At 48.9% G+C, this 14,822-nt stretch overlaps 6 protein-coding genes across 6 annotated transcripts in view; 4 read left to right on the plus strand and 2 right to left on the minus strand.

Moving 5' to 3' along the window:
* Positions 1–6,294, plus strand: part of LOC6611097 (formin-J) — a 28,307-nt gene extending 22,013 nt beyond the window's left edge. The window contains exons 5-11 of the mRNA XM_002035618.2: positions 716–863; positions 1,005–2,023; positions 2,085–2,435; positions 2,500–2,879; positions 2,935–3,502; positions 3,619–3,752; positions 3,815–6,294. Coding sequence (XP_002035654.2) covers positions 716–863; positions 1,005–2,023; positions 2,085–2,435; positions 2,500–2,879; positions 2,935–3,502; positions 3,619–3,752; positions 3,815–5,757 — 4,543 coding nt within the window. The 3' untranslated portion in view covers positions 5,758–6,294. The remainder of the gene's footprint in view (positions 1–715; positions 864–1,004; positions 2,024–2,084; positions 2,436–2,499; positions 2,880–2,934; positions 3,503–3,618; positions 3,753–3,814) is intronic.
* Positions 6,018–8,315, minus strand: LOC6611098 (protein male-specific lethal-3). The gene is made up of 6 exons (XM_002035619.2): positions 8,113–8,315; positions 7,827–8,005; positions 7,198–7,755; positions 6,643–7,139; positions 6,503–6,587; positions 6,018–6,447 (listed from the first exon to the last, which is right to left on the minus strand). Exons 1-6 carry the CDS (start codon positions 8,212–8,214, stop codon positions 6,330–6,332), a joined length of 1,539 nt encoding a protein of 512 aa, XP_002035655.1. The 5' UTR covers positions 8,215–8,315; the 3' UTR covers positions 6,018–6,329.
* A 332-nt stretch (positions 8,316–8,647) lies between these two features.
* Positions 8,648–12,309, plus strand: LOC6611099 (Bardet-Biedl syndrome 1 protein homolog). Its single transcript, XM_002035620.2, has 5 exons — positions 8,648–8,999; positions 9,063–10,130; positions 10,320–10,798; positions 11,755–11,881; positions 11,947–12,309. Exons 1-3 carry the CDS (start codon positions 8,720–8,722, stop codon positions 10,787–10,789), a joined length of 1,818 nt encoding a protein of 605 aa, XP_002035656.1. The 5' UTR covers positions 8,648–8,719; the 3' UTR covers positions 10,790–10,798; positions 11,755–11,881; positions 11,947–12,309.
* On the minus strand, positions 10,813–11,147 carry LOC6611100 (acyl-CoA-binding protein). Its single transcript, XM_002035621.2, has one exon. It carries the CDS (start codon positions 11,128–11,130, stop codon positions 10,876–10,878), a length of 255 nt encoding a protein of 84 aa, XP_002035657.1. The 5' UTR covers positions 11,131–11,147; the 3' UTR covers positions 10,813–10,875.
* LOC6611101 (acyl-CoA-binding protein) lies at positions 11,796–12,309 on the plus strand. The gene is made up of 2 exons (XM_002035622.2): positions 11,796–11,881; positions 11,947–12,309. The coding sequence occupies exons 1-2, from the start codon at positions 11,873–11,875 to the stop codon at positions 12,184–12,186; spliced, it is 249 nt and encodes an 82-aa protein (XP_002035658.1). The 5' UTR covers positions 11,796–11,872; the 3' UTR covers positions 12,187–12,309.
* Positions 12,310–14,055: 1,746 nt separating this feature from the next.
* LOC6611102 (acyl-CoA-binding protein) lies at positions 14,056–14,700 on the plus strand. The gene is made up of 3 exons (XM_002035623.2): positions 14,056–14,105; positions 14,176–14,214; positions 14,352–14,700. Exons 2-3 carry the CDS (start codon positions 14,206–14,208, stop codon positions 14,595–14,597), a joined length of 255 nt encoding a protein of 84 aa, XP_002035659.1. The 5' UTR covers positions 14,056–14,105; positions 14,176–14,205; the 3' UTR covers positions 14,598–14,700.
* Positions 14,701–14,822: the final 122 nt, after the last annotated feature.

Genomic DNA, 14,822 nt, shown 5'->3' on the forward strand with positions numbered 1-14,822 from the left:
TATGGATATCAATTCTCAAAAGGCCAAAAGCGGAGCTGCCAGCAAGGACATTGCGCAAGGCTAACGATTTTGCACGCCGCGTGTGAAATGATGTGCCTGTAGAAGTGATTTTTTTATTTTTTTGATTGCCAAGGCTGCTCGAGGCAGGCAACGTGGAGTCGTCAGCATCGCCCTCGCCGCCGCCATCGCTCTCATCGGAGTCCGCCTCATCGGCGTCATCCGTTTCCGGTTTCGCTTCCACTTCCGTGACGCCATCGCCATCGCCGTTGCACCTGCAGCGGCGCCTCACATTTTGCGGCTCGCTGTCCCGTTACAGCTGCGCCGCCTTGCAACTGGTGCAGAATCTCAAGTGAGTGTGCAGCGGGTCGAAGGTCCTTTTGCCACCCCTTTTTTTGTTGGCAGCCTCCGGAGGTTACTCAATGTCAGAGGCGGAGTTTGTTGTTCTCTATCGATTCTGGCAAGCATCGACTACTTGTGGATAAACCCCTTCCTCCTGTTGGGCCATAAATACATATATATTTATTCATGCATAAATAGGAAATAAATTAAAAGCCAGTGAGTTGTGTCAACACAAAACCTACAAACTACAAATTGCCAGCAGCAATGCCAGCTTGAATAATTAGTGCGGACTGTCGGACGGAATGCCAAGATTTTCCAGAGCTTAACCCTCTAAGTGCCAGTGATCTAATTATCATTGCTACATTCTGCATTACAGAAAAGTCGCACAAAGTGTGGGCGATATCATTGTACAATTGGACGTATTCGTGGAGCAGCAGGAATGCGACGAGGCCCAGAGCCTTCAGGCGCCCGATGGCATCAATCTCAACTCGCACCTTGATGTCTTCTACGCCATTTTGCGACAGGTGAGTGTGCAACAGGACGTATGTGTTATTGCGACTGGCATTGCGGAAATCATTGAATCATAGTCATTGCTTTATGGTAATGGGTTTCACCAAGTAACTTATTATGTTTTTTCATGTTATATTTCACATTATATTTCACAGGTGGCTGATACGCCGCAGGAAGTGCCATTCCTCAACATACTGCAGCACCTGCTGCGCATCGATCCCAAGGAGCCGCTCAGCGATATAATCTGGGACACCACTGAGCGTCTGGTCCACCGCGCCACGCTCCTCGAGAGTCACGAGGATTCGGTGCGCCTGCTGCGCACGCCCAGTAGCCAGAAGTTCGCCTGCCAGAGTTGTCGTGGCAGCGATGCCAGCAGCCCCACCCGCAAGCCCTCTCAGCCGGTGGGCGTGTCGGCCAAGACGACGCCTCCGCCACCCCCACCACCCATGGCACCTGCAGCACCACCGCCCCCGCCACCGCCGGTAAATGGGGCAGCACCGCCACCACCGCCACCGCCCATGATCAATGGCGGCGCCCTGCCTCCGCCGCCACCTCCGCCCTCGATGCAAATGGCCTCACGGCCCAGGACACCAGATCACTTGGCGGCGGAGGCGGTGGCCACTGCCATACTGCTGCCGCAACAGGACACACCCGCACCCAAGGCCAAGATGAAGACCATTAACTGGGGCAAGATACCGCACAACAAGGTCCTGGGCAAGCAGAACATCTGGAGCATTGTGGCCAGCAATCACCAGGACAGCCCGATGCAGGACATCGACTGGAACGAGATGGAGGGACTCTTCTGCCTGCAAACAGCCAGTGCGCAGGGATCACCAAAGTTGGGACGGGATGGCAGTCAGGCCTCCGCCGGATCCAACGGCTGCGATACACTCGACCGAAAATCCAAGAAGGAGAGCACAGAGATCACCCTGCTTGACGGCAAGCGAAGTCTGAATGTGAATATCTTCCTGAAGCAATTCCGCACCAGCAACGACGACATCATCCAGTTGATCCGGCAGGGAGCCCACGAGGAGATCGGAGCGGAGAGATTGAGGGGTCTGCTGAAGATAATGCCGGAGGTGGATGAGCTGGACATGCTGAAGGGATTCAACGGGGATAAGGCACGACTGGGCAATGCCGAGAAGTTCCTGCTGCAGCTGCTGGAGGTGCCCAAGTAAGTAGTTATCCATAAATATACATTACTATTGTCTCACCTTACCCTTTAACTTGTATAGCTACAAATTGCGGATTGAGAGCATGTTGCTCAAGGAGGAGTTTGCGGCGAATGTGGCCTATCTGGAGCCCTGTATCAACTCGATGCTCTATGCTGGCGACGATCTACTGAATAACAAGACTCTTCAGGAGGTCCTTTACATGGTCGTTGTGGCTGGAAATTTCCTTAACTCCGGCGGTTATGCAGGAAATGCGGCGGGCGTGAAGCTATCATCGCTGCAAAAGCTAACTGACATCCGGGCAAATAAACCGGGCATGAACCTCATCCACTTTGTGGCTCTTCAGGCGGAGAAACGTAATCCCGAACTGCTTCAATTCACAGGACAACTGAACAACCTCGAAAGTGCCAGCAAGTAAGTGAATCCTTCATTCATCCCATATAATGCTATCCTTTACTCAACTTTCTTATTTTTATAGAACCACATCAGAGCAGATCAACAATGAAATCAACACACTGGACGGCAGGATCAGAAGAATAGCCAGGCAGATCGAACAACCTGCCACGGATGTGGACATCAAGGAGCAAATGGCGGACTTTTTGCAGGCCGCCGAATCCGAGCTATCCGTCCTCCAAGCTGGCATGAAACAGGTGGAGTCAATGCGGCTCAAAATATCCGAGTTCTTCTGCGACGACGCGGCCACCTTCCGGCTGGAGGAGTGCTTCAAGATCTTCCACAATTTCTGTGATAAATTCAAGCAGGCGGTCAAAGAGAACGAGCGCCGCCAGCAGCAGGAGCAGCAGGCCACGCTCAGGAGGAAGCAGCGCGAGGAGCAGATGGCCCGCAGAGCCAGGCAGAGTAAGTGCATCCTCTTCTTGGAAGAAATTCTTTTACTTACTAAGTTATTCTGCAGTTGGTCAGGCTGGAACGCCAGTTTCGGACTCGGAGCATTCCTTCTTGGGCGATGCTCTCTTCGATCCTAGGGCTAGTCCGGCGCTGAGTCGCCGCCACCTGGGATCCGGAGAGCTCAGCAATGGTTTCATCCGCCTGGAGCAAGACGGCGCCTCTCCGGACATCACACCCAACGGAAGTCTGAGGCGCCGGCGTAGTCGAGTTCTTGCCGAGGAGGATGACCTGATGGAGTTCCTTCGGAGTTCGACGGGTCCTCACCACGATGGACACAATAGCAGGGAGCGGAAGGCGGCCTACGGCAGCTTGGATCGCTCGTGGGCTCGTCGTGCCCGCTCCGGAAGTTCCAGTCGCAAACGACCCGATTTGCTCAACATTGACTTTGGCCTGGATCGTGAACGAGCCAGCTCCCCGGCTCCTCTTCATCAGCAGCAGCAGCAAAATGTCCAGGAGCGACTACAATCTCCATTGGCCAGTGCAGCTGGAACGCCCACAACGGCAGCGAATACGCCCACGGGCAGTGGATCGGCGATTGCTCAGACGCAGTCTAATAACGAGGATGCGAAACCAAGGTGAGAGATTCACTTAAAGTATCTTATAGTATCTATCTATATATATATATCTATCACTTATACATCTACGCCTTTTCTTCCACATATTAATATACAAATAATGATTTATTTTACAGAATATCCCGTGAGTGGCGCCAGAAGATCGAGACATGGCTTCAATCCAACGAGAGCGATGAGAAGCAGAACGAGGAGTACAGGCGGAAGCGTCGTCTGGTCAACGCCAATAGGCGATCGCTCGAAAACGAAACTGGTAAGATGCCCCTCACAAACTCAGGACCAAATGGATCTTTTAGATACATTCTATGTTCGCAGAAAACGAACGAAAACTGGACCCCTTGCCGGAGGAGAAGATCCTGCCTTCGACGACGACAGCTACGCCAACGAATACGCCTACGACCACGAATCCCACTAACTCCACTAATAGAATGGATCAGGAGTCCGGCAAATACCAGCGCGTCTACGCCGACTGGAAGCCCTCAAGGACGCTGGAGCAGACGGACGTGGTGGCCAATCTACAGGCCATTGCCGATGCCCAGCCGCACGATGCACTGCGTCAATATCGCCGACAGCGATCGCAGGAACAGTCGAGTCCCATAGCACTGCAATCGATAGCTGAGGAAGATCGCCGAAAGTCCCTTATCCAGAAACAAAGTGAAAGGGACAAGAGCAACGAGCGGTTGCAAATCTATATCAGGCGATCCTCCAGCCGGGAACTGCAGCCCGCGAAACCGGAGGAGCATCCACTGCCACCCAAGTCACCAAAGCCACAAGTGTCCGACGACACCTTTGCCAGCCTGCTCAGTCACCACAAGACCCAAAACGAGATGCAGGGTTCCTCCAAGGACGTGGATGCGGATAATATAGAGACGCCACCAGTGAGCCGACGGGTCATAGCCACGCCCACCACCACAGTGGTCACGGTGAGCATGACGGACAAACCAAAGGCTGCGACGGAGGAGAAGATCAACCCAGCGGAACAGGATGCGCCGGGTCACTTCGATCGCCATGCCCTGGCTCGCCGCACACGACGCTACAAGAGACCCACGGACTACAGCAGTGGCAATGAGGAGACCCTGACCACCAGCTCAGCTGAGGCAAAGACTTCTCCATTGAAGCCAGAGCCACCCGCACCCGAGAAGACCAAGCAGAAGGAGCGCACGATCAACAAGCTGGAGAAGGTGGGTCGCCACATAAGCTCCATCAATCAGGAGGATGTAAGGGAGGCCATTCGGAATCTTAAATCGCCCACGGGAACTCCAGAACGACCCTGGAGTCCGCCGCGGGAGATCACGCCCTCCAAGCTAAAACTGTCCGCCAGTGGGCACCACGAACTGAATGACGAGGGCTTCGAGGAGACTCAAAGTCTTGTGTCAGACACTCCGTCTCACGGAAAGGGCGAGAGCACCAACTCCTCCTGCAACGAGGGTGTAAACGAGACTCCTGCCCGCCACCGGCCGATGCAGAAGCAAAAGCCCACAACCACCAGCATCACCCAGATGGGCAGTAGGTTGGCCGATCGCCTGCAGCAGGCCAGGATGAAGAGTTCCGGACCCTCAGGATCGACAGCCAGCAAGTCACAAAACCAAATCCCTGCCACCCAAACTGCAACGGTCAAGAGGAGCCTCTCCGCCAGCAGACCGCTGCGCATGCCCAACGGTCAGCCGTTGGCCAGTGCAGCTCCGCTGAGATCCGCATCCGCTGTGAGGCGCTCTCCGCAGGAGCAACAGGTTCTTGCCGGCGTGGAGCGGAGCAGTTCGAGAAACAGTCTGCGCTCCTCGCGATCGTCCATCAACAGTGGAGCGTCCACCCAAACTGTGGTGAGACGACTGCCCGCCGTCCAGCGAGCGGGAGCCACTGTGTCCGTTGACTCCTCGCCCAGCAAAAGACCACTGGCCGCGCAGAACCTGCGACCTAGCCAGGGACGTGGAGTCCCCGCCAGCAGGAGTAGTAGTAGCGGCTCGAGTGTGGGACCGAGTGTGATCCTGGTGCGCAGCAAGATGTCCAACACCGCTCCGAAATCGAGTATCCATGGTAGCACCAGTTTTAAGGAAAACCAGTCCCAGTCCCAACCCCAGTCACAGTCCCGAATGAGCGCCGCTCGCAGCGTGGTGCTGGTGAAGAATGCCCTGAACCAGCAGCAGCAGGCCAGGATTAGTGCGAACCCCAGTCCGCAGCAGAGGAGCACCAGCAGCAGTAGATCCGTGAGCAGCTTCATGCGACCCACGGCCAGCAGTGCCACCAAGCGACAGAAGTGAGGGCAAGCGGTCCAGTCCGGATCAGTCATCGTCCAAGTTAACGTCCCAAGTTTACACATGTTACAAACGCGAATGCATCCAACTCCAAGCCGTCCAAGCGACAATTTCGAATTTCTAAGCAGGATCTGAAACACAAATCAGCACATACATAGTTGTTACAGTTGCAATATTTTGAGAAGTTATACAAATCTTAAGAATTCCCTGCACATTCCAAGTCAAGGTCCGCAAACTCTTAATACAAAAGACAACAACTTTCCAACTCTTATATATATTTGAATATATTTGAGCACAAAAAACAGGCATGACAAAAATACTAGCATGTACTACTCAACTAAAACTTAGGATAAGAAAAAAAAAAAAAATGTTAAAATCGTATTTTCAATATTTAACATATATAGTTATAGGCATTATTCGATTATACGATCACATTAGGAGACTTTTTTATATAGAAGTGCGTTGTTTACAAAGTGTGTAGTTGAAGAAACCAAAACGACAATTACAAATCTTTAAATAAAAGAACATAAGCTTTAATCGTAATAATAAATAAACTATATAACTACGATCAACTAAAGCTAAGCAGCAATCCCATCCAGGGAGTCCAACAGCTCCCGCTGCAGCTCTTCCTGGGGCAGGGCAGTGGAGTTAACATAGTTTTCCCTGTCGAACCACTCCCTGTGGTTCTCCAAGTAGCTGCAAAACCAACAGATTAGCTTCGTGATGGACTAGGTAGGGGTCTCACACTTACTTAATGAAGGCGTCGAGGTGGGGAAGAAGATCTTCTAGCTTCTTGTTGCTGATCGGTGATGCGTTTAAGAACATGGGCATTTTAACTGCAAGTACCATGATTTAATTTATGTTATAGAATGCGAAAAAGATGGTACATACTCATTAGCCTAACCAGGTGGGGAGCGCCAAAGACCATGGATTTTTCTGGCGGCGATTCCGCTGATAAAAGCCGCCACTTGAATGTTTCGCTCAGAAATCCACGCATCTCCACGGGCAGTTTGTAGGCAGCCGTGTATGGAGAAGTCCTCTCATAGGCCTGCGCAGTGTTTTTTCCGCTGGCGGTGACAATGTAGAGAAGGCACTTTTGCAACTGCTTCTCGTACTCCGGACCGCCGAGACTATTAACACCGATCTGTCCATTGGTGTCGCCCGACCCTTCTCCCACTGGCGTGCCGTCCAGACCGATCAGTTCCGTGTCGCCGCTGGGATTGATGTACTCGTACGACTTGTTCAATATTAGGCTGCAGTTGCGCATGTTGGCGTCTGTGAGGTAGTTGTGGACGTACTCCTTCTCCTCCTTATACAGCAAGTGGTCATCCACGTGGAACTCAAAGTAGATACGCAATCCGTCTACCACCTCCTTCAGCATGCAGACACTGTTAATAAGTAAGAGTATAAGTGGGTTGTTAAGTCTGATATTGAGTGGTAACCAACGTGGACATAACGCGATCGTATTCCCGCTCCATTCGGGCATTGCGACTCTGCGTGTTCCTGGCCCTCGAGCTGTCCTGTTTGATGCTAATAGCTAGTTCCACGGCCTGTTGCTTGACGAAGTTCTCCATGATGGTCACGATGGGCACACGAGCGGGAAGTGCGTGCTGTTTGCCTAGTACCTTGACCATATTCCGATCGTACTCTATTAGCTCTCGCAATCGCTCGCTGACTCGCATCATAATGCGATCCTCTTGTGGCACATGGCTATCGACCGATACATCATTTGTGGTATTGTGATAGAAAGTCTCGGTTTGTCTGCCCCGGTTTCCCTTTAATCGGCCATCGGGTGGCGGGGGTTTCTCCTTTCTCTTGCCACCGCTGTTGTCCCGCGTCCGGCTGCCCGCTGCTCGTGGAGTGGGCGCCATTTCGTGCTCCGCCTCAAGATGTCCCGTGTCGAGTGGATCCACTATTGGCTCCTCAACGTGGGCTGCTTTTCCGCCGCGTTTCTTCTTAGCAGATGGCTTATCGGGTGTGCCCTTGTAGGAGTAGTCACCACGACTGTGCGGAAAAGAAGGGGGAACTCGTTAGCGATATATCTATATATATATATATCTAGGGGGTTATCTTACATTTGCAGCTTGGCAGCTTCGGCCAGCTCCCTCTGCAACTGGCGATTCTCCTCGGTGTCTTTCAACAGAACGGTGGCGCGTACACAGCGATCGTAGGATGGGCGCCAGCCCTGGAAGTGAATCTTGTACTCGTAGAACCTCAGGCCATGTTCGTTCCGGCGCTCAAAGACGTTTAGCACCTGCGGCAAGTACGGAAAATTGCAGGAAACGGAAAATCATTTGTGAAAACTTCGCCTATGACGTTTGCTTGACATTTCAATGCGCGCGCGTGTATGTGTGTGTTTACCTTGCTGGTGTAAAGAACACGGGCCTTCGATTTATCCGGCTCGTAGCAAAGGACTATCTCGCCCTTGTGAAAAAGCGGGGTCTCGTCCCTTAGCGCCGACATCACTTGCAGTTAAATGGGCCGAAGTTAGTCACTTATGTATGCAAAATGTTAAATATTGAATTCAACGTCTGGTGTCGCTGAGATGATATTTATAGCGAATGTTTTTTGCGATAAGCAATTGACGTTGATATCGAATATTTCCTCGCACTTATCGATAACACGTACTGTCGATGCTTGCACGTCTTTAGCAGGCCGGCCTAAAGTATGACCAGATCAATGCAAGGCAAAATGCACTTTTGGCGGGCAATTTAAATCAAATTTTCTATCACCCGTAATTCGATCGCAGTTTTACCTTTTGCCAAACGCTTTTTTAGTTATACGTGGACCTACCCATTTAGAATAGTGTTGATGAACATTTTCTGTTTTTAAGAGAAAACCTAAATAACTAACAAAAAATGTGCTGTCATCCTGGTTGCTAAGGACAAGAAAAACCAAAACAAAAGCATGTCCTGAATCACCTGTTCGTTTTCACACTGTGCTGCAAATTTTTCACCAAGATCCTGCCATGGCCGGTGCTCCCAACTGGCTTCACGTGGACACGGCGGAGGAGGCTCCTCCACCGCATCTCACCACCCTCTCCAGTTGCATGGCCCTGAGCGACGTGCAGTGCGACGGATATGTCCGGCTGCTGGCGGCAGACATTTCACTGGACAATGCCGCCGAGGAGCCCAGTGCCACGCTGAAGGTTTTCCGTGGTCTAAAGCTCAAGCACGAGCAGCCACTGCCGGGCATTCCAGCGGCCATTGAAAGTCTCTACATCGACGAAACGGAGCCCAAGACGCCGGGTAGAAATAACTATGCATTTTAATCTTATTAAAGTAGATTCCATTATGAATACAATTTTCTAGTAATTGCCGTGGCCATCGCTGAGTCAGTGCTCTTCTATCGCCATCTAAAGCCATACTTTAAGTACACGATTCCCGCACAGGACTCCGAGGATCTGGAGCTGGAGGTATGGCGCAAGCTGCCGGTTGTGAAGCCAAGTGCCCATCCCGCCCTGCTGGACTCCCTGAAAACAATAGACCACTCCAAGCTGTCGCGGAAATCGCAGCGACTTCTCCAAATGGACGAGCAAGAGCGGGAGCACTTCATTGCCACGCACAAGGACTCCCCAGTGGGTCGGGTTGGCAGCATTGTGGCCATGTGCTGCATAAAGCGCATCTCAAGCGATGCCAATCCCCCGTCCCACCTGGTCCTGGCCACCGATACCGGGCACATCATGATCTTGGAGCCGCAGGGCTTCAATTTGGTTTACAAGGGCAAGGCCTGCGACGATGAGACGGCCGTGCCGAGCCTGATCTCCGTGCAGGGAACCTTTGAGACGGATTTCTGCATCGTGGTGGCCACGCGGAATGGCGGTGTCTACCTCCTGCGGAAAAGCCAATCGGATGGACAGGAGATATTTAAGCTGGGCATCCCCCTAACCGGTCTCCTACTGCTGCCCATCGATCAGACGATAATCGCCTCCACCATGGACAATCGCTATCTGTGCTACTCAAAGCGGGGCAAGCTGTTATACCAGGTGCCCATGGCCGATCTACCCGTTTGCCTCCTACCGCTGCCCTTGACCCATCTGGGACTCACCCTGGTGGCCATTGCCCTTAGAGGAGGAGTGGTCAAGTTTTATTTGCAGCGCTACCTCGTCGACGAGTTTGTTCTGGAGGAGACGGTGGATGCCATGCTGTACGGACGAATGGGCATGGAGGATCATGTCCTCACGCTCGTCACTCAATCTGGTGGTATCGTGGTTAAGATTCTGAGACGTGTGTCCCGCTTTGAGCCCAAGGCCGGTGATCTGACCAACAAGCGAGCATTGGGCGATCACAAATCCATCGTGGATGCTTCGATTCTGGATAAGCCCAAGAAGAGCTCCATCTTTGTGGAGCAGGCAGCTCGAGAGAAGCATCAGGCCAAATGTAAGTTGGAAAGTAACAATTCAAACCAGTAAGGGATAATCACAACTAAGCGTAATTTTCCATAAGTTTAAAGATTACCTAGATATGATAAAGGCTCGAATTCCTACTAAAATCGATTCGAACGTGATTCTTCATTGTGAAAATTTGATTGAAATTGAATTTGTCATGTGTATCCATTCCCTAATCCAGCAACCTACGGAAGTTTCCAAATGGAGCTGTGGCGTCTTCGCCACACGGCAGCCCGAGCAACCATCGATGCCATCAACTCGTCGGAGAGCACGATATCTGGAGACCTGACCCACGCACCCGTGAAGCTCTCCGCCGAGGTCTGCGGCAGTGGACCCTCCTTTCGGCTCTACCTCACCGTTCAGAACCTGTCCACCTTCAAGATGGCCTCCAATCTGGTGGTTTTGCTCCACGCGGACCGGCGCCACTATACCATTCCGCAGACACTGGCCCGACTGCCGAGTGTCCTGCCAGGAGTTCCTCTGCGGGTGGACTTCGAGGTGGTGGCGGTATTGGATCCCATGGACAAATTGCCACCGGCCAGCCTCACGCCGGATAACTCCCTGATCCGGGTAATGCTGATGAAGGCCGGCCAGGCCAAGCCATTGATCGCAGCCGCGGTTTCGATGCCCCAATCCGAGGCCGCCTTCTAAGCGAAATATGTAAGCATTATGGATATTCATAATAAGATTTCGAGTTTATTTGTCAGATAGAGAACAGTCTGGAGAATAGTCTGGCCTTAGGCGTACTTGGGGGCGTACTTCTCGTACACCTTCACGTAGGCCTCCTTGGCGGCATCCTTGGAGAGACCCTTGTGGGCGTTCCAGGCCTCGTACATGGCCTTCTTCTTGAGATCCAGAATGCCGGGCTTGTCGATGTTCACATCGCCAACGGTGGCCTGCTTGAAGAGACCGTAGAACTCCAGGAACTCGGAGTCGGTGGGCTTCTTGGAGAAGTTCTTGGCGAGTTCGGCGGCTTCCTCAAAACTGACCATTTTGCTGAGTTTGTAAAAGATACTAAGTTAGTCCACTCTACCAAACGCGCTCTTATATAGGCCATTTCAATTGATATTGAGAAATTTAATTAGTTTGAATACGAACAGGTGCATTGGCCAACATGGTATCCATAATGCCGCTCAAATAGTTTAATTAATATTTTTTGGGGAAACTTGCGAGTAGATACTACTATCTACCTACCACAGAAGTCCGAAGAACTATTCTTAGTAACAGATCGTGCGACTTCACCATGATAACAAATAATAGCATCTGACTCACGTGAATTAGGTGTAAATCAGAGTCCATGACTATGGAAAATATGGGCTAGCCATTAATTAAAGTATTGGCCTTTTGGCTATCCAGATTTCTGTATTTGTATTTGTTGTTGGGGCTCGGCCCAATCAATCAATCAGATAGTGGGTATATAGCTTGCTGCATATGGCTCACTCCACTTTTTTCTTGGCAAGTGCAAGAGCACCACTGATAAGCTGCCGTCTGACTAATTATATATTTCACTGCCCCAAAGAGGAACTCTCACTTTTCATGATTACCCGCAAATATATATATGTATATATATACATAAGTACTTTTATGATAAGCCCAAGTGGGAACTACAATTGCAGTGGGGGCCTGATAAGATTAACGAAAGGTGTGAGCCATGTTTGCCAATATATAAACGATGTTCAACCCAAAATCCGCACACAGATTGTTTTTGTTTGTCGAAACCAACTAGCCACCAACATGCCCACCGTAAGTTTTTTTAATCATCCGATGGATCGTTTGTGTAACCAACCATTTCTTTGGCCATCTTACAGTTTGAGGAGATCGTCGAGAAGGCCAAGAACTTCAAGAACCTGCCCAGCAAGGAGGAGTTCCTCGAGTTCTACGGCTACTACAAGCAGGCCACCGTCGGCGACTGCAACATCGAGGAGCCGGAGGATGAGGAGAAGAAGGCTCGCTACAACGCCTGGAAGAGCAAGGCCGGTCTGACCGCCGAGGATGCCAAGGCCTACTACATCGAGGTCTACAAGAAGTACGCTCCCCAGTACGAATAAGTGCCATCCTAGTGCTAGACCCATTCCCTTGACCAGCTAACGATGCTTACGTTGGATAATTGTTGTAACTCTGTATTTATTGTAATTTTATAATAAACCAAACACGTATGCATTTAAACTGAACGCAACCGGCATTCTTTCACAACATTCCACTTCATGCTTATCCTAATCTGATTAGGCTGTATCGGATTGGAAAATGTAACATATAGACTAAATTGTTTTTATTTTCGATTGATAAGCATGTGATAATTAAAATAATATTACCCTGATCAGATTTAGCTGATTCTTCTATTATTCATTTTACTGCCCACCTGGCGCCACATTTTTGATAGACCATTATAATATATTTGCCTTAAGTCTGATCGATATACATAAGTAACTCAAGGCTCTACAAATATGGTTCTAAAGTTATAATATGACGGTCCCATTCATAAAAAAAATAATAAATAATTTTGACTTCATCTAACAAAAAGTGTGTATTGAAAATTTTCCACCTTAGCTGTCATACTAACTTACTAATATATTTTTGGTAAAAAGTTACTCATTCGAAAGACTACGTGTAAGATTGTGAATGATTGATATGGCTGGATTTTTAATCAAGAAAAGGGTAGCGGGTACCCGCTATTGCAATGGCCGCGACATTCAATTTAAATGTATTGGTATTTACATTTAAATGTATCATTACTTTCAAATAATTGGTCTAGCTATTCTAATTTATTTATGTTTTTGTTATTATGTTTTATAATAATAGCATCGAAAGAGACAGCATGATATCAATCTATTATTGCAGCCTGAGCAACTTGCAAGTGAAGCTGTCCGTAAAGACAATAAAAAACCTTATAAATCGACATTACTCTGCAATGGAAGGCATTTGTATAATAAATAGTGGTATTTAGAATAAAGTTAAAAGAAAAAAATTTTATGTACGACGTTGTGATGTCCCGTACTGGTCCCGTACTCGGTCCGATCCGGCTGATTTTTTAATATAATTTTCCTACAAAAATAAGAATATTTTGTGCTAAGTTTTGTGCTAGAAGTATTTTTCGCCGCTTTCCCCATACAAAGGGAACCACTGTGCGGGTGTGTCCTGTTAAATAAAAAAAAAGAAAACAGACAAGTTTGTTAGTCAGCAACACTAACAAAAGTATATATATTTTTTACACATTGAAGAATAATTAGAAAACTGTTCTTCAAATTTTAGCACACTTTTAGGAGGTGAGTTAATTTAAGTGGTCAACTGCAGAAAATTAAACGTTAAATGAAAAAAAACTAATCGTTAAATGAAAAAAATTTTAATCGTTAAAAAAAGATTAAATTTTGGCCAACTTGTTCAACCATTGCTTGTAACGTTGTCCCTTTTTTATATGTATTTATAAGTAATGTTTAAAACATTCAGAAACATTTAATATATTATTACTACCCGGAACAAAGTGGAGAGTTCTAATTACTTTGATGTATTAGAATTGTATAATGCATTATAAAATAAAAAGGGGCAAAATCATCTGATGCTGACCAAGGAGCCACAAACTCTTGCACAGAAATTGATTATTAGCTCGAATTTGAGATAATGAACTTCGGACGGAGCTCGTCATTATTTATGGCTAATCGTAAAAGCTTTAAAGTCCAGAGACAAATTCGCAGGTGAATCCGGCCGGAGTGCGCCCTTGGCTCCCAGAACGGACCATAAACGATAAGTGTATCCGGGGGCTATCTCCAATATCGCTACCTTTGACAATGTCGCCCGCTTGTAGTTGGGCAACGAAATTAGTGAAATAAAGATATCGATATCTGCTGATTACCAGCAAAATGGGAATATTTGCCTTGCGTCCATAAACCAGCAGCGAAACGAAAGGGTCTCGACGCTTTATAAGCGCGAATAAAAGACCCAAAAGTATTCAATCGTCTTTGCCTTTTCAGCGGTAAGCACATTAGCCAAGGATCCTTGTTCAGCTCAATATTTAATTGGGATTATTACCTTCAAATTTCCAGCATTACCAACAAGAATCCTATACTAGCAACATGGTGTCGGTAAGTATTCTGCACTTTGGATATAACGTCAAATTAGTGAAAGATTGCATAAGAGGAAATTCCCATTCATTTCTCACTGTTATGGTGTTTTATATAAGTACCAAATTCCCTGACTCCGACTTTCCTTTGCTGAACAGTTCGAGGAAGCCACTGAACTCGCCAAGAAGTTCACCAAGAAGCCCACCGATGCCGAGTTCCTGGAATTCTACGGTCTCTTCAAGCAGGCCACCGTTGGCGATGTGAACATCGAGAAGCCCGGCGCTCTGGCTCTCAAGGACAAGGCCAAGTACGAGGCCTGGAGCTCCAACAAGGGTCTCTCCAAGGAGGCCGCCAAGGAGGCCTACGTGAAGGTGTACGAGAAGTACGCCCCCAAGTACGCCTAAGCCGGATACCGATCAAATCCGATTCCGATTGCGGACCCCCCATGCACCTGCCATCACTGCTATTTAGTTGGACAATAAAGATTACCAGATATATGAGCAATAATCAGGTGTTTGTCCGGATGAGCGGCATTTTATTGGAGCTTTCGTGCATTATGGAACTATAATGCCCCGCTGGAGATGGAGATTCGGGAGAGGTGGGACCCCTCGAACTTTGATCCGAACGAG

Source organism: Drosophila sechellia, chromosome 3L (assembly GCF_004382195.2).
Source record: "Drosophila sechellia strain sech25 chromosome 3L, ASM438219v1, whole genome shotgun sequence".
NCBI classification, from domain to species: Eukaryota; Metazoa; Arthropoda; class Insecta; order Diptera; family Drosophilidae; genus Drosophila; species Drosophila sechellia.